This window comes from Lynx canadensis, chromosome X (assembly GCF_007474595.2).
Source record: "Lynx canadensis isolate LIC74 chromosome X, mLynCan4.pri.v2, whole genome shotgun sequence".
Classification (NCBI taxonomy): domain Eukaryota; kingdom Metazoa; phylum Chordata; class Mammalia; order Carnivora; family Felidae; genus Lynx; species Lynx canadensis.
In genome coordinates, this window is record NC_044321.2 from 59,690,532 (window position 1) to 59,710,595 (window position 20,064).

Here is a 20,064-nt window from a genome sequence, read left to right on the forward strand (position 1 = left end):
CCAATAAACCTGGGAGTGAATAAACTCTACTACAGCCCCATGAAATCAGATGTATAGAAATTTCCATCAAAGTTGTCTGGAATTTTAAGCTTTGCCAACGTTGTTTAACAAAACTGTAATATACAAAAGAAACAACAATTTTATGCATATGCTTTTAATAAAGGACATAGGAAGATAAAACTTAGTATTTGTGGATATTTCTGTAGCAAGACACGTGATTTAGAGAATACTGTATACAATAACTTTGAGCAGATTAGTGGAAAAAAAGGATTTGTAGCAAATTGGCAAGTTGAGCTTAACTGCTAGAGCCCCAGTGCTTTTCTTTTTCTGGCTCTCCAATATATTTCATATATTACCAAGACTAAGTACCAGCTTTCATGCTGTGTCTCTTTGCTGATTTATCCAGCAGGGTGACAGCAATTATTCCTTGAATACATCTTACCTTGTTTTTTTTTTTGTTTTTTGTTTTTGTTTTTGCCTTTACTGTCATTCCCTACAAAAAATCTGTTTCCTGATATATTGCACTCATTGTCCATCTTAACTCATTCTGCTGATGGCCACATACCACTCTGCTACAAAGAACAAATGTAATAGTTTTAAACACTGCAGGACACAGTCCTAGCCCTTTTGGGGAAGCAAATAGTTGTTGGTTGCATGCTCTTAGGAGTCACCCATTCATTATTATATTACATAACACCTGCATGCAAAAGACTACAACTTAATATGGTACATTACAGCAAAGGTTAAAGAAATGCAGATGTACCATGCCTCATAAACCATTTCCTACTGATTACATGGAACTCATAAATTTTCTAAGAACGTAGGACTTGTGAAAGGGTTTAACAATCTTGTCTTTTGCACCAACTGAATATCATAGCTACTCTGGAAGTAGAAGTTTTAGAATGTATAAATGGGGTGTTCTTCACTTGAAGTGGCTGTTGGACTTTTTTCTAAAAGGAGAGGACAAAGAATCATTCCTTTAAAGTATTTGCACCTGATGACCAAGCAGCCTACTTTGAGGGAAGCATGTAGTGTGCGTATATGTGTGCACACATGTATGTAGTAGATATATATGTGTGATGAGAGGTAAAAGGGATAAGCTTTGCATGACTGTTACATTCCTATGAATTTAGGCCATGTTACATTTCAGGTGCATGTCACAATAATGTACATTCAATATTCTTAAAACATACCTGCTTGGGATTGTGCTTAAATCTCCATTAACCTCAATGTCTACACTTTGTGCAATTTGGCATAAACATGGGGAAGCACATTCTTTTCTCTGGCAAAGACAGCCCTGAGATTGGGCTCTATGGGTGCCAGAGGAGATAATGGCACTGGCTGATGTCACATAGTGTGAAATATGTGAGTTACATGGGACCAATGTGGGAAAGAGACATATATAACATTTATATCACATAGAAAATAAGAGTTAATTGCATACTTTTAGATGTTGGACAAAGTGGAAATTTTCTGAAATGTGATCCTGCCCTAATTTATCTCAGTGTTCTAAGCTGTTCCATGGTAATTCCAGTACTGGGAAGCCAAGTCAGTCTAACATTCACTGGACATGATAACTGAGTTCTGTCCCAGACAGCTATGTGCTTTTGGAGGCCACTTCATTTTTTTTTGGCCTTAATTTTCCTAGATGTGCCATGGGTACAATTTCTATTCCAAGGACATTGTTAGAATGAATTGAAGAACTTTAATAAAGTATTCTAAACTCTGCAAGAACAAGTCAGCAATGAGAGCATGGAAGAAAGAATGGAGCACACTGGTTAGGTTAGTTATGGTTCAAGTTTTCATCCCAGTCCTTCAATGAAAGACTTATATAAGAGCACTAGGGAGTTACATAGCACCTTTAGCAGTTTTAGGATCCTAATAATGAGTATCTTAATTTTGCAAATGTGGAATATGGGTACCAAAAAATTGGGGAATGAGATCCCACAGAGGTTATTTGACAGGGCCTCAAGGAAAACAAGCAACAGAGCCAGATCAAGATATACTAATTATTAGGTTAATCTCTCTGTCAATCAATAGTCAATCAATGAGGGGGAGTGCCTATGTATGGTAGGCAATACTCAATGATCTATGGATAGGGGTATTATTAGAGTCTATAAACTAGTGGAATAAAGGTGCTGAGATAGGAATAGGATTTATTTCTCCAAGCCCCCCTACTTAAAACTCTCATTTATTTGGCCCTTTGAAGATGGTTTAAGTCAGCTTTGCATTATAGCTCTCCTGAGCTTTACTCTTCCAGTACTTCCCTATAATTTCTTGATACTATCTTTTATGACCTGATTTCTATCAGTGCCAAACTCTGATACACTCTATGCATCAAAGAAATGGTCGATTCTTTCCTGACTTTGAATCATAGTGAGAAGCTACCCTGCCTAAACCTTGGCAGAAGATGATGGGAAAGAGAGAGACCTCTTCGAAGCCCACTGACTGTGGAGTAAATAATGGCCTATCTTTAGAGAAAGGTGCATTACTATATCAATAAAAGGCAAGGTTTGTCCATCATAAGACCATGTGAATGGCCAAATAAACTTTCAAGAAAAACCTTAACAAGAGAGTGTTTTGGAGGAAGAAAGAAAGGGGGAAAAAGCTTCCCATACATGAGGTCATTGTGAAACCTAGTGTGTATAGTCTTGTAGGTTGATTCTTAGCATCTGAGTTTGAGAAACATTCCCTGGCCCTAATAGATTTTGTCACGTATAGTATTCTTTCAAATGAAATGCTGGCCACAATCCATTTAATTTATGCTAAAAGTCTTACCTCGACCAAAATTACCTAGAGGATCTAAATGAACAAATTTTTTCTTTCTTTAAGTAGCTAAATTGCTCACCTTCTCACCTCCACTGGAGTTTGAACATCAAATAGTTTGTAGTGGGCAAATTTTCTTTTACTCAAAAAGGTTTTAGGGGGCATAATTTAGTAAACCTAATGTCCTTATAGGAGCTTAACTCCTTGTTATCTGTAAGATGCCTTTAATTCCCACTAATCTCTGCAAGAGTTGGGACTTCTGTTGTCAGCAGCTGGGCACAAGAACACTGGCTGAGAAATGAAAACCATCAATGTTCTTAGGTATTATTATAAAGAAGCAGCATTAGTGTTCATACTCATTGATTTGGGCACTAGGACTAAAAGAAAGTTTGATTATAAATAAATGGGAAAATGAATGTAAACTATCTTAATGGCTGAGCTACCACTGAAGCTACAACAAGGAAAAAAAGGAAAAAAAAAGGAAAAGAAAGTATTGGCATATTACTATGGGTTATCATTGTACACTAACCCCTGCTGTGAAAACAAAGATCTTTAGTGCTAATACTTAGGCTAATTTCAACTTTGAAGCCTTACCTTATGAACAGTTTTGTAATTAAACCTGAAAATTATCTTTATGCCCCTAACAAAACCTATGGTCCATAACTTAGGGTTATGGTTTTTCTTTCATCATAAGAACAATTAATATAGGCAAAAAAAGCTAGGTATCAGAGAAAATAATAAAAGTAACTGGAGAATTTTACCAAAGCCTGACATTAAAAGTCCTTAAAACACTTATGTTTATTTAATAAAGTGGAGATCTGATCTTCTCTATTAGTTGTGGTGCTTTCAGGAACATTACACATTTATGACAGAGAACAGGCTTTGCATTGTTCAATTCCCAATTGAGGACCTTGATTATGGGGTGTTGAATCTGCCTCTTGAATTTTACATGCCTGATATAGGGATGGTTTTCACAGCCCAGCAAATATTTAAATTGCTATTTAGGGAAAAACGCAGAGTTGAATAAAAACCTTGGATTTTTTAACCTTGATTTTCATAACACAGCAGAATTTTGTGTAAATATGCTGCACATATGCATGCTTATAAATGCACAGGCACACAAGCAGCAAACATATCTGATTCCCCTCAATACCACAAAGACCCTATAAAGATAATTAACAGTCTTTCCAGGGGAGTGAAAGACTCCATGGAAGTCTTTTGAATTCCTCTTTACCCAACAAGAGAAATAACAAGAGTCTCTGGGAAGGTATATATGTTACATTCAGGTTTTTACAGATTGGGGAGGGGAAATGAAGAAAGAGAGGAAGACTGTCTTGAATTAATTGCTACCAGATCAATGGGTTCAGTTAGTAAATTAAATAGCTTGTAAAGTCTTGAAACATCTATCTGCACAGCAAATATTTGATGGAATGCTTTTAAATTGTGAAGCTTTCAATCCACAATGGTGACTTATTTTGAAGATTAAAATGGTTCCCAACATTGAATTCTGTAAGCCTCATGGGAGATGGAGGGTCCTGGGAATGAAAAAAAGAAATTCACAGGTGAGCTGAACAACTGTAAATATCTACATGGTAACATCCATTGAGAATATGCAATCATTAAAATTATGTTTATGAAGCATATGGGTCAGCACTGAAAAATGTTAAGTGAAAAGAGCAGGATGAAAAATCATATAATAATGTAATAATTATTTTTAACCCAAAAGTTGTACCTGGAAAATAAGACTGAGAAAATATACTAGATTGTTCAAAGTGGTGGGTTCATGGGTAATTTATTTTTATTTTCATTACTTTCTACTTGTATTTTCCACATTTTCTCAAGTAAATATATAACTGATAACACAAAAATGTTTTTTTTTTGAAATTCACATGAAAATAAGCTTTGAAAGTGGACAATTCTGAATCTGAATTCTAGCTTTGAAACTCGTTATCTCTGTGACTCTGGACAAATAACATAAATGGACCTTAGTTTTTTCATCTGTAAAATCAACACAATAAAATCTACCTAACAAAGTCTGGCATATAGTAGGCACTGAAGTAACTATTGTTAGTATAAGGTTCCTGAAGTAGCTATTATTAGTATAAGATTTCTGGAAAACAAACCATATATTTTATGAGTTTTAAAATTAAGTTCATACCAGTAGTTTTGCTTCTAAGATTCTATTCTAAGAAAATGATTATAAATGAGAAAAAAGATTAACATTCAATGAAATATTGATGGCCTTATTCATAATAGTGAAAAATCAGATAAAATCTTAATGTTGGAAAGCATAAAATTGATTAAATAAATAATAACTTGATATAATGGGAAGTTACTTTTGACATTAATGAAAAACGAAGAATTCAAAACTGACAGTATGATCTCAATGTTTAAAAAATTCATTCGTAGAAAATATTGCAAGGGATACAACAAAATGTTTACATGACTTATCTTTAGGTGGTGGAATTATAGGTGATTTTAATTTTCTTCATAGTTTTTTCTCTTTTTGTTGTAAATATGCTTAATAAACTTTTTTTAATGTTTATTTTTGAAAGACAGAGTGTTTTCGGGGGAGGAGCAGAGAGAGAAGGGAACACAGAACCTGAAGCAGGCTCCAGGCTCCAAGCTGTCAGCATAGAGCCCCAGGCGGGGCTGGAACTCACGAACCGAACCGTGAGATCCCGACCTAAGCCGAAGTTGGAAGCTTAACTGACTAAGCTACCCAGGCACCCATAAAATTAATTGTAATGAGTTTTTAATATAAAAGAAATTCATATTCATCATAGAATAATTGGAAAATATAGAAAATAAAGAAAAAGAAGGACCTATAATCTCAGAGCCTGTTTTTCATTCTCCCTCCTTGTCATTCATTCTACAGATATTTATTGAATACTTAATATGTGCCAGGCACTGTTTTAGGGACTGGCACTAAAATGTGAACAAGACATAGTCCTTGCCCTCAAGGAGCTTACAATCTAGTGTGGAAGACAGACAAGTAAGTAGATTATTACAACACAGAATAAAAGTGTTCTCATAATGTTATTATGGTAGCATCCAGAAGGGACATAGAACTTAGCTATGTAGGTCAGTGACATACCCTGAGTAAATGGTGTGGAAGCTGAAACCTGAAAAAATAAATATTATATAGCCAGATGAGGAGACTGGAGTGGGGGAGGGGGGAGGCTGCTGAGAAAGCATTCCAATAATGGAAAACAGCAGGTGTGTGTTTGAGGGATTGAAAGTAGTAGAGTGTGGTTCAAGCATAGGGTGTGGGGATAAAACTAGTGGAAAGGAAGCTTTGGAGTTGAAAATTATGGAAGGAACCTTGAGAGATGAACAGTGGCCAGATCATGGAAGGGTTTGTAAACTGTGTTAAGGAGTTTACACTGTGCTGAGGCCAATGAAAGAGTCATTACACAAAGTTTTTACATCATTCCAGTTGCAATATGGAGAATGGATTGGATGAGGGGCAAGACTGGAGGCGGGGAAACAAATTAAGAGGCTACTGCAGCAACACAGGTGGACACATGATCTGGGGTCATGGTAATCAGGATAGAGGAAAATGCACAGCTTCCAGAAATATTTAGGAAACACAGTCAACATACCTTGGTGATTAATTGGATGTGGGTAGGATATGGAGTGGGAACAAAACAGGAAATAGGTTTTTGGGTGGGTAAAGTTGAAAAGCACTTGGTTATTCAGGTCTGGAGTTCAGGAAAGAATCCTGGGTGAGAAACAGAGTAATTATGTGTTTGTGAGTGTGTACATACAGTGTGTATATATGCATATATCTTTATATATCTATAGATATATAGATATTTTTTAACCTTGATTTTCACAACACTATGTGCCAGGCACTGTCTTAAGGACTGGCACTAAAATGTGAACAATACATAGTCCTTGCCCTCAAGCAGCTTACAATCTTGTGTGGGAGATGCTATCTATCTATCTGTCATCTATCTATCTATCTATCTATAGATATATATAATATACACACACTCTTTAGCCAGAGAATGGATACATTTCCTAAGGAATGAGTATATTAATGTGATGGTCAGGAAAAAAAATAGCAAAGTTTGGAAGATATTATTTTAAGAAGCAGACCTTTGGTGGTAGTGGGAAAGGAAAGAAGGTACAGGAAGTTTGAGAGAAGCATAACAGAAGTTTGTTTTTTTTTGCTTTATTTTTTTAATTTTTAAATTTAAATAAAGTAAAATGAACTTTGGTTTGGTGTACTGTGAGCTTTTATACATGTGTAGAATCTTGTAACCACCATCTCAGATAGAATACAGCTGTATATTCATATACAAATTTTGAGTGAACACAGGTTTCATTATTCTAGAGGAAATATTCAAGAGTGGGATTACTGGGTCATATGGTAAAAGTATATTTAAATTTATAAGAAACTTTATAACAAACTGGCAAACTGTTTTCCAGAGTGCCTGAGCTATTGTGCATTCCCACCAGAAATATATGAGAATTCCAATTGTTCTGCATTCTTGTCAATACTTAGAATTATCACCATTAAAAAAAAAAATTGTTTTACCCATTCCAGAATGAGTGTAAAGGAATCTCCTCATAAGTTTAATTTGCATTTTCCTCATGGCTAGTAATATTGAGCATCTTTTCTTGTACTCATTTCCACTTTTTTGGTGAAGCATCCATTCAAACCTTTTGCCCATTTTTATTACTTTTTTTTTTTTAATCTTTGAGCTGTTAGAGCACTTTAGATATTCTGGATATAAGTCCTTTATCAGATGCATGTTTTGCAAATACCTTCTCCCAGCCAGTGGCTTATCTTTTTATTCTCTTAACAGTGTTCTTTTGAGAAAACATTTAAGATTTTGTTCAAGTATAATTTGTACATTTTTATTTTATGTGTTTTACTTTTGATGTCATATATAAGAACTTTGCCTAACTCAAAGTGACAAAGATTTTGTCCTATGTTCTAAGAGTTTTATAGTCTTACATCTGACATTAGGTATAGGATCTATTTTTGAGTTAATTTTTTATATGTTGTGAAGCATACAAGTCGTAGTGATGTCCAGATGTTCTAGCACCATTTATTGAAAAACTGTATTTTCTCCAGTGAATTATGGTTACATCTTTGTGTAAAAACCAATAGATCACCTTTATGTGGGTCTATCTCAGAATTTTACTTTTTATTTTGTTCCATTGGTTTATGGGTCTATCCTTTTGCCAATACCACATCATCTTGACTACTGTAGAATTATAGTATATCTTAAAATTGGACAGATTTTGTCTTCTGACTTTGATTTTCTTTTTCAGAAAATTTTTGGCTATAGTAGTTCCCTTACTTTTCCATGTAAATTTTAGAATCAGCTTGTCTATACTTACAAAAATTCTTCTACATTTTTAATTGGGATTGCATTAAACCTGTCTACAAATTTGGGGACCACTGAAATCTTAACTATACTGAGTATTCTGACCCATGATCATAGTATGTCTCTTCATTTATTTAGGACTTCTTTGGTTTTTTTCATCAGTATTTTGTAGGTTTCAGCATACAGATCTTGTATATTATTTGTTAGATTTACATCTAGCTCTTTAAGTTTTGGAGTTATTGTAAGTGGTATTGTGTTTTTAATTTTGGTTTCCCAATTGTGCATTGCTAGTATATAGAAACACAACAGGTGTTTGTGTTGATCTTGTGTGTTGTAAACTTGCTAAACTCACTTATTTAGTTCTCAGAGTTTTTGTAGATTCTTTGAATTATCTATGTAGACAATCATGTCAATCTGCAAATCAGGATAGTTTTATTTTTCTTTTCCAGAGTGGCCTTATATCTTTTTCTAGCCTTATTGCATGTGTTAGGACTTTCATTATGATACGGGATAGCAGTGATATGAGAGACTGAATGAAGTTGTGGTTAATAAAGGAAAGAACTACTGGTAAGTAGGTAAGTAGTGATGATTTTTCAAGCAAGCTTAGGCTGGAGACCACAAATAATTTCAGTTGTGTTATTTGTAATAAGTTGCAATCAATATTTATAATCAGTTTTGTTATTTTTGTAGTAGTTCTCAGCAGCCTGACTATAGGAATTGAGAAGGCAGACAGATTGAATCTGGATTTTTTTTTTCCGGCTGAGGCAATGCAGATAGGGAGATAAGAATATTGGCAAGAAATACCATTTGCAACAACTTGGTTGGGCCTAGAGGGTATGATGCTAAGTGAAATAAGTCAGACAGGAAAGACAAATACCATATGATTTCACCATATGTGGAATTTAAGAAACAACAAAATGAACAAAGAAGATGAACAAAAAAACCCAGACTCTTAAAGACAAAGAACAAATAAGTGGTTGCCAGAGGGAAGGTTGTCTTAATGAGCACAACTTATCTGAATGAGCACTGAGTAATATATACAATTGTATCATACACCTGAAATAGTATAATACTGTACTTTAAATATACTTCAAAAAATATATTGGCAACAGAAAAGTTGAAGCTCTATCCAGTCAAAGCTAGATAGAGAAGGGAGTAACAATCTAAAATTTTAATTTTTACTTATGTTATATTTTCTTTCAGTGTTTTTCTACATACATAGATACACTTTAATACTGAAAAGTTTTAAATTAAAATTTAAAATGTAATTTTATAATGTTTTCAAGGTTCATCCATGTTATAGCATCTATTCTTTTGGTTGCCAAATAGTATTCCATTGCATGGATATACCACATTTTATTACCTATCTATCAGCAGATAGACACTTGGGTAGTTTTCACTTCTTGGCCATTATGAATAGCTGCTGTGAACATTCATGTAGAAGTTTTTGTGTGGACTATGCTTTCATTTCTCTTTGTTTTTATACAAGGACTAGAATTTCTGGGCCATATGGTATTTTTATGTTTAAGATTTTGAAGAATTGTCAAACTGTTTTCCGAAGTGATTGACCTGTTTTATGTTCCAACCAGCAGTGTATGAGGGTTGTGATTTTTCCACATAAATGTCAACACTATTATCTGTCTTTTGGATCCTAGTGGATATTAAGTGCTGTATTGTGGTTTTGATTTGCATTCCTCTAATGGCTAGTGATGTTAAGCATCTTTTCATGTGCTTATTTCATATGATTATTTACTTATGGAGAAATGTCTACTCAGGTCCTTTATCATTTTTTTAAAAAATTTATTTTTATTTATATTATAGAATTGTAAATGTTCTTTATAGATCCTGCATACAAGTCTCTTATCAGATATTTGATTTGTAAATATTTTTTCACCAAAGGCCACATATATAATTCCATGAAATCATGAAATCTATAGAGACTGAAAGGTAGATTAATGGTTACTTAGAAGGAGTGAAGGGATGGGGAGTGACTGCTACAGGGTATGGGGTTTCTATATATTCTAAATTAATTGAGGTGATGGTCATGCAACTCTATGAATATCCTAAAAACCACTGAATTATACATTTAAAGTGGTCAAATTATATGGTATTGTGAATTATATCTCAACAAAGATGATAAAAAATGTACTTTTGGTATTCGACAGAGGAAGATGGTGGCGTAGGAGGACACTGGCTCACCCCGTCCTGCTGACCACTGAGATTCCACCCACATCTGCCTACATACCCCAGAAAACTGCCAGAGACTAGCAAAATGGACTCTCTGGAGCAAGCATAGACAAGAGGCCCACGGAAGAGGGTAGGAAGGGTGGAGAGGCAGTGCACAGTACACGGACTGGCAGGAGGGAGCTGGAGTGGTGGAGGGGCAGCCAGCCCACCCGGCAAGGCAGAGCCCCCGAGTCTGGCTTCCAAAAGTGGAGGCGCCAGATGGAGTGTGTTCTGACAGCCAGCGGGACTTAACATCTGGAATGTTATAAGTCAACAGCTCTGCTCCAAGAGCGGGAGGGCTAGAGGACAATGGGAGGGAGAGTTGTTGAGCCCTGGAGGACAGAGCTCAGCTTGGCGGGAAACAAAGGTGCTCTCCAGCACCATCTCCCTCGCCCATCCCCCAGCCAAAATCCCAAAGGGAACCAGTTCCCATCAGGGAACTTGCTTGCACTGCCAAACACCCAATGCTGTGATTCTGTGGATCCATTCCTCCGATGGGTCTGCCTCCCTCTCCATGGCGCAGGGACCCTCCCGAAGTGGACCACTGAAGGTAAAGCGAGCTAAGTCTGCTCCTCCTGCCCCTGTGCACCTTGTGGATCCACCCCAGCTAATACGCCAGATCCCAGTGAAGCAGCACCACAAGCCTGGCAGTGTGCAAGTAGGCCAGACAGGGGCCACACCACTCCACAGTGAGTCCTGACCCTGGGAGAGGGGAAAATAAGGTACACACCAGTCTGACTGTGGCCCCAGCGGTGGGCTGGGGGCAGATATCAGGTCTGACTGTGGCCCGCCCACCAACGCAAGTTACTCCAGACAGCACAGAGGAAGAGCCCTGCAGTTCCACACCACTCCAGGGACTATCCAAAATGACAAAACGGAAGAATTCTCCTCAAAAAAAACTTCAGGAAGTAGCGACAGCTAATGAACTGATCAAAAATGATTTAAGCAATATAAAAGAAAATGAATTTAAAATAATAGTTATAAAATTAATTGCTGGGCTTGAAAAAAGTATAGAGGACAGCAGAAAATCTATTAGTACAGAGATCAAGGGACTATGAAACAATCAGGAGGAGGTAAAAAATGCTATAAATGAGCTATAAAATAAATGGGGGCGACCACAGCTTGGATTGAAGAGGCAGAGGAGAGAATAGGTGAACTAGAAGATAAAATTATGGAAAAAGAGGAAGCTGAGAAAAAGAGAAACAAAAATACAGGAGAATGAGGGGAGAATTAGAGAACTAAGTGACACAATTAAACGTAATAATATACACATAATTGGGATTCCACAAGAGGAAGACAAAGGGAAAGGTGCTGAAGGTATACTTGAAGAAATAATAGCTAAGAAGTTCCCTGATCTGGGGAAGGAAAAAGGCATTGAAATCCAAGAGGCACAGAGAACTCCCTTCAGACGTAACTTGAATCAATCTTCTGCATGACATATCATAGTCAAACTGGCAAAATACAAGGATAAAGAGAAAATTCTGAAAGCAGCTAGAGATAAATGTGCTCTAACATATAAAGGGAGACCTGTAAGACTCGTGACCGATCTTTCTACTGAAACTTGGCAGGCCAGAAAGGAATGGCAGGAGATCTTCAATGTGATGAACAGAAAAAATATGCAACCAAGAATCCTTTATCCAGCAAGTCTGTCATTCAGAATAGAAGGAGAGATAAATTTCTTCACAAACAAACAAAAACTGAAGGAATTCATCACCACTAAACCAGCCCTACAAGAGATCCTAAGAGGGATCCTGTGAGACAAAGTACCAGAGACATCGCTAGAAGCATGAAACCTACGGACATCACAATGACTCTAAACCCATATCTTTCTATAATAACACTGAATGTAAGTGGACTAAATGCACCAACCAAGAGACACAGGGTATCACAATGGATAAAAAAACAAGACCCATCTATTTGCTGTCTACAAGAGATTCATTTTCAACCTGAGGACACCTTCAGATTGAGAGTGAGGGGATGGAGAACTATTTATCATGCTACTGGAACTCAAAAGAAAGCTGTAGTAGTCATACTTAGACAAATTAGACTTTAAATTAAAGGCTGTAAGAAGAGATAAAGAAGGGCATTATATAATAATCACAGGGTCTATCCATCAGGAAGAGCTAACAATTATAAATGTCTATGCGCCGAGTACAGGAGCCCCCAAATACATAAAACAATTACTCACAAACATAAGCAACCTTATTGATAAGAATGTGGTAATTGCAGGGGACTTTAATACTCCACTTACAACAATGGATACATCATCTAGACACAGGATCAATAAAGAAACAAGGGCCCTGAATGATACATTGGATCACATGGACTTGACACATATATTTACAACTCTGCATCCCAAAGCAAAAGAATATACTTTCTTCTGGAGTGCACATGGAACATTCTCCAAGATAGATCACATACTGGGTCACAAAACATCCCTTCATAAGTATACAAGAATTGAGATCATACCATGCATACTTTCAGACCACAATGCTATGAAGCTTGAAATCAACCACAGGAAAAAGTCTGGAAAACCTCCAAAAGCATGGAGGTTAAAGAACATCCTACTAAAGAATGATGGGTCAACCAGGCAATTAGAGAAGAAATCAAAAAATATATGGAAACAAACGAAAATGAAAATACAACAATCCAAACGCTTTGGGATGCAGCGAAGACAGTCCTGAGAGGAAAATACATTGCAATGCAGGCCTACCTCAAGAAACAAGAAAAATCCCAAATATAAGATCTAACAGCACACATAAAGGAAATAGAAGCAGAACAGCAAAGACAGCCTAAACCCAGCAGAAGAAGAGAAATAATAAAGATCAGAGCAGAAATAAACAATATAGAATCTAAAAAACTGTACAGTAGATCAATGAAACCAAGAGATGGTTTTTTGAAAAAAATAAACACAATTGATAAACCTCTTGCCAGGCTTCTCAAAAAGAAAAGGAAGATGGCCCAAATAGGAAAAATCATGGATGAAAATGGAATTATTACAACCAATCCCTCAGAGATACAAGCAATTCTCAGGGAATACTATGAAAAATTATATGCCAACAAACTGGACAACCTGGAAGAAATGGACACCTATTTCTTAATCCCTAACACCCACACACTTCCAAAACTCCCACAGGAAGAAATAGAAAGCTTGAACAGACCCATAACCAGCGAAGAAATTGAATCAGTTATCAAAAATCTCCCAACAAATAAGATCCAGGACCAGATGGCTTCCCACGGGAATTCTACCAGATATTTAAAGCAGAGATAATAACTATACTTCTCAAGCTGTTCCAAAAAATAGAAAGGGAAGGAAAACTTGCAGACTCATTCTATGAAGCTATCATTACTTTGATTCCTAAAGCAGACAGAGACCCAGTAAAAAAAGAGAACTACAGGCCAATATCCCTGATGAATATGGAGGCAAAAATTCTCAATAAGATATTAGCAAATTGAATTGAACAGCATATAAAAAGAATTATTCACCATGATCAAGTGGGATTCATTCCTGGGATGCAGGGCTGGTTCAACATTCGCAAATCAATCAACGTGATACATCACATTAACAAAAAAAGAGAGAAGAACCATATGATCCTGTCAATCAATGCAGAAAAAGCATTTGACAAAATTCAGCATCCTTTCTTAATAAAAACCCTTGAGAAAGTCGGGGTGGAAGGAACATACTTAAAGATCATAAAAGCCATGTATGAAAAGCCCACAGCTAACATCATCCTCAATGGGGAAAAACTGAGAGCTTTCTCCCTGAGATCAGGAAAATGACAGGGATGCCCACTCTCATCTCTGTTGTTTAACATAGTGTTGGAAATGCTAGCATCAGCAATCACACAACAAAAGGAAATCAAAGGCATCAAAATTGGCAAAGAGGAAGTTAAGCTTTCACTTTTTGCAGATGATATGATATTATACATGGAAAATTCGATAGACTCCACCAAAAGTCTGCTAGAACTGATACATGAATTCAGCAAAGTCACATGATACAAAATCAATGTACAGAAATCAGTTGCATTCTTATACACTAATAATGAAGCAACAGAAAGACAAATAAAGATACTGATCCCATTCACAATTGCACCAAGAAGCATAAAATACCTAGGAATAAACTTAACTAAAGACGTAAAAGATCTGTATGCTGAAAACTATAGAAAGCTTATGAAGGAAATTGAAGAATATATAAATAAATGGAAAAACATTCCATACTCATGGATTGGAAAAATAAATATTGTCAAAATGTCAATACTACCCAAAGCTATCTACACATTCAATGCAATCCCAATCAAAATTGCACCAGCATTCTTCTCGAAGCTAGAACAAGCAATCCTAAAATTCATATGGAACCACAAAAGTCCCTGAATAGCCAAAGGAATTTTGAAGAAGAAGACCAAAGCAGGAGGCATCACAATCCCAGATTTTAGCCTCTACTACAAAGCTGTCATCATCAAGACAGCATGGTATTGGCACAAAAACAGACACATAGACAAATGGAATGGAATAGGAATCCCAGAATTAGACCCACAAAAGTATGGCCAACTCATCTTTGACAAAGCAGGAAAGAATATCAAATGGAAAAAAAGACAGTCTCTTTAACAAATGGTGCTGGGAGAACTGGACAGCAACATGCAGAAGGTTGAAACTAGACCACTTTCTCACACCATTCACAAAAATGAACTCAAAATGGATAAAGGACCTGAATGTGAGACAGGAAACCATCAAAATCCAGAGGAGAAAGTAGGGAGAAATCTCTCTGACCTCAGCCACAGCAATTTCTTACTTGACACATCTCCAATGGCAAGGGGATTAAAAGCAAAAATGAACTATTAGGACCTCATGAAGATAAAAAGCTTCTGCACAGCAAAGGAAACAATCAATAAAACTAAAAGGCAACCGACAGAAAGGGAAAAGACATTTGCAAATGACATATCAGACAAAGGGCCAGTATCCAAAATCTATAAAGAACTCACCAAACTCCACACCTGAAAAACAAATAACCCAGTGAAGAAATGGGCAGAAAACATGAATAGACACTTCTCTAAAGAAGACATATCCGGATGGCCAACAGGCACATGAAAAGATGCTCAACATCGCTCCTCATCAGGGAAATACAAATCAAAACGAACTCAGATATCATCTCATGCCAGTCAGAGTAGCTAAAATGAACAAATCAGGAGACTATAGATGCTGGAGAGGATGTGCAGAAACGGGAACCCTCTTGCACTGTTGGTGGGAATGCAAACTGGTGCAGCCGCTCTGGAAAACAGTGTGGAAGTTCCTCAAAAAATATAAAATAGATCTACCCTATGACCCAGCAATAGCACTGCTAGGAATTTACCCAAGGGATACAGGAGTACTGATGCATAGGGGCAATTGTACCGCAATGTTTATAGCAGCACTCTCAACAATAGCCAAATTATGGAAAGAGCCTAAATGTCCATCAAGTGTCGAATGGATAAAAAAATTGTGGTTTACATACACAATGGAATACTACGTGGCAATGAGAAAGAATGAAATATGGCCTTTTGTAGCAACGTGGATGGAACTGGAGAGTGTTATGCCAAGTGAAATAAGTCATACAGAGAAAGACAGATACCATATGTTTTCACTCTTATGTGGATCCTGAGAAACTTAACAGAAGTCCAGGGGTGAGCAGAAGGAAAAAAAAAGAGGTTAGAGAGGGAGAGAGCCAAAGCATAAGAGACTCTTAAAAACTGAGAACTGAGGGTAGATGGGGGGTGGGTGGGAGGGGAGGGTGGGTGATGGGTATTGAGGAGGGCACCTTTTGGGATGAGAATTGGGTGTTGTATGGAAACTAATTTGACAATAAATTTGATATTCAAAAAATAAAAACAAAACAAAACAAATGTACTTTTAAAATTAAACTGCACTCATACAAATTTTTAACATAACTCTATTATTCTTCAAAATTACTTTTAATGGTACAAACTATTTCATCATAATAATGTAGCAATTTATTTCACTAGTCCTCTATTGGTAGATATTTCATTTTGTTTCCAATTTTCTGATATTATGATATCATAATGAATAGTTGTGCAGATCACTGATAATTTCATTAAAATACATTCATAAAATTTTATTATCAGATATAATTGTATGAAAATTTTATGGTTTTTATGTATGTTGTTAAATTGCCATAAAAATGATATATGACTTTATACTTACATCAGCAGCACATAAAAGTACTTGTTTCAACATGTCTTTACGAATACTGGGTACTATAATAATAAAAAGTGGCTGCTTTAGTAGACAAAAATTGATATTTTGTGGTATTTAATTTATATTTCTAGTAAAGCTGGACAAGTTTTATGTTTATTCTTCATTTTAACTTTTATTTGATGATTGCATTGTTTATCCATTTTCTAATGGTTGTATTTTCTTCTTTTCTTATTTGCAAGATTTTTGTAAATTCAGGTTGTTAAATTTTGTGTGTTATATGTTTTGCAAATATTTTTACAAGTTTGTGTTTTCATTTTGAAAGAAATATTTAGAATCAGTGCTTTTTCTGTAAAAATGTTGCAACAACTTTTTTAATCTACAAAAACTTGAGCCCAAATTAAAAAATATGCTAGCATTTGTTAATTTTAAGTTGTAAATAAATGGGTATTTACTTTAATTTAAAAAAATTTGTGGAGATAGAGTGCTATGCACATGAATTCTATGTAATGTCTACAGAAAGGGAGACACTTTATAAGGGTTATTAGTCGAGCTTTATAAATTATATATAGAACTTCTACTTAATGTGAATAATACAAGAGTGAAGCATTTAACATCTTGTTCACCAGAGCAAGAACTTATTTCTTTTCTAGTACTGCTTGCAAGACTGCCTCTTAGCAGTCCAAGTAACACTCTATGTGCCTCCTTCAGAGTACTGACCTGAGAGAAGCAGGAAATGTGTAAACTGCTATGTTTCTGTTTCCACAGCAAGAGATGATGAAACTTCTGGATAATCTGTAAGATTGAAAAGTGAAGGTGATCAAATGACCCTTTCTCTTGTATGGGTGAGTATTCATTCACCAGTATATTTCCTTTTTGTTTAATCCCCGGAGACAGCAGACATCTACCGATCTTTAAGGACTGGTGTGTTATACCACAGCATTTGTAACCAGTTGAGATATTCACATTCTAAAAGTAGTCAGGCTGATGTACAATAAAATAAGATTATTTTATTTATAAGCATTATCTGATCTATAATACTGGCAGGTATTTGACTTAGATAGCTGTGATGGCAACTCAACATCATCCAGCTTTAATGGGATGCTTTGAGTCTTGCTACTCACAAAATTACCCTATCTTGTGTTTTTACACTGTACATAATTGAAATAACTATTAAAGTACTTTCAGTGTTGCTGTGTTTCTAAAAAGTAATGGGGTATCTAGAAAATAAGAGGCTTTGGAATTAACAAGCAATGCCATTTATGGTACAAATATTTGGGTTTTTTTTCCTAACCCGAGCATTTTGGGGGAGTAGAGTACACTCTGAATCAGCTTGCTTAATGTACAGATAATCACTTTCTTTATTCTTCTTGCATAATAATGTACCTGGCAGTTTGAGATTTAAAAGTGTTGAAAGGCAATAGCTAAATTATGGAAAGAGCCTAAATGTCCATCAACTGATGAATGGATAAAGAAATTGTGGTTTATATACACAATGGAATACTACGTGGCAATGAGAAAAAATGAAATATGGCCTTTTGTAGCAACGTGGATGGAACTGGAGAGTGTGATGCTAAGTGAAATAAGCCATACAGAGAAAGACAGATACCATATGGTTTCACTCTTATGTGGATCCTGAGAAACTTAACAGGAACCCATGGGGGAGGGGAAGGAACAAAAAAAAAGAGGTTAGAGTGGGAGAGAGCCAAAGCATAAGAGACTGTTAAAAACTGAGAACAAACTGAGGGTTGATGGGGGGTGGGAGGTAGGGGAGGGTGGGTGATGGGTATTGAAGAGGGCACCTTTTGGGATGAGCACTGGGTGCTGTATGGAAACCAATTTGACAATAAATTTCATATATAAAATAAAAAAAAATAATAATAAAAAATAAAAGTGTTGAAAGGGAGAAAGGAAAATGGCAGCAGAATAGGAGGACCCTAGGCATATCTTGTCCCGTGAACACAACTAGATAGCTAGCAAATCATCCTAAATACACCAGAAATAGAATTGAAGACTGACAGAACAACTACACAACTAAAGGGAGAGAAGGGGACACGTGGAAGAAGGTAGAAAATGGGAAGACATGGTTCAGGGGAGAAACAGATCATAGTTGCTGCAGAGAAGGAACCATGGTTGCGGAGAAGGGTGAGAGGGAGAAAAGCACACAGGGATATGCACAAAGAGAATGTTTCCCCAAAACCATTGACTTGGAAAAGGAGAGGGGCTGAATTTCACGAGTTCTTGCAAACAGCAGAGCTTAAACCTTCGTGGTTTAAAGATCAGCAGCTTGGCCTAGGCAAAGCCCGGAGGGTACTGTGTTGCTTTTGGAGAGAAGGCAGGCAAACAACCCAGGGGTAGATACTATGGAAACAATGATCTGAAGAATGGGGCATACAGGGGTAATATTATTCAATCTTCTAAGAGCACATCTCTGAGAGGCAGCATTCACAGAGATGCCTGTCCAGGAACAAAGGAGCTGGCTGGCACCATTTATCTCCCCCACCCCTCAGCATAAGTACAGAGCCACCTGCAGGAAACAGAGCAGTGCTGACATTGGCTGCCAACTTGCTTACACCAAGCCCCATACCCCTGCACACTGGTGGGACTGCACTTCTCAGTCACGTTTGCCTCAATCCCAGCACAGCTGGCCCCTCCCCCAGAACACCACCACAAACCCCAACCCAGAATATATCTCCAGACCAGAGTTCTGCAGGGCCTCAGTTTTAGTGGAAGTGGTGTCAGTTCTCATTTCACAAGCAGACCAGAGCACATGTAGTTAAAACTCACCTCATTTAGGACAGGGACCAAATATTGCCCACTGCAGGCAAGGAGAGCCTCCACAGACGACTGGCCTGAAGGATAGAGCAGCCAAAACACAACAGTAGAGTGCATGAAGCACACACCAGAGACACTTCCTGAGCATCAGGCTCTGGGCACTACATGACCTCCTCATCATAAAGCCATTATATTCAGGACAAGGAGAAATAACTGGCTTTTCTACACACACATATATGCAGAGACTGAGACAAAATAGAAGGACAGGGGAATCTATCATAAATGAAAGAAGAAGATAAGGCCACAGCCAGAGATCTAAGTGAAACAGATATAGGTAACATGCCTGCTGGAGAATTTAAAGCAATGATCATAAGAATACTCACTGGGCTTGAGAAAAGGATGAAGACATTAGGGAATCCATTACCACAGAGATAAAAGAATTAAAAAACAATCAGAAATGAAGAATGCAATAAATAAGATCGGAAACAGGCTTAATGCAATGGAGAGCGGCCTACAAGAAGCAGAGGGTTACTCAGTGACCTAGAAGACAAAATAATGGAAAATAATGAAGCTACACAAAAGGAAAAAGACTTATGCACCACAAGAATAGACTTAGAGAAAAGACAAATAAAGAAACTGATCCCATTCACAATTGCACCAAGAAGCATAAAATACCTAGGAATAAATGAACCAAAGATGTAAAGGATCTGTATGCTGAAAACTATAGAAAGCTTATGAAGGTAACTGAAGAAGATTTAAAGAAATG

At 36.7% G+C, this 20,064-nt stretch overlaps 1 protein-coding gene across 1 annotated transcript in view; it reads right to left on the reverse strand.

Annotated features, from left to right (window-relative positions):
* Positions 1-458: 458 nt before the first annotated feature.
* ZDHHC15 (zinc finger DHHC-type palmitoyltransferase 15) overlaps positions 459-20,064 on the reverse strand; it is a 211,912-nt gene continuing 192,306 nt past the window's right edge. Inside the window, exons 11-12 of the mRNA XM_030305662.2 lie at positions 17,244-17,318; positions 459-4,301 (exon numbers count right to left, since the gene is read on the reverse strand). Coding sequence (XP_030161522.1) covers positions 17,272-17,318 — 47 coding nt within the window. The 3' untranslated portion in view covers positions 459-4,301; positions 17,244-17,271. The remainder of the gene's footprint in view (positions 4,302-17,243; positions 17,319-20,064) is intronic.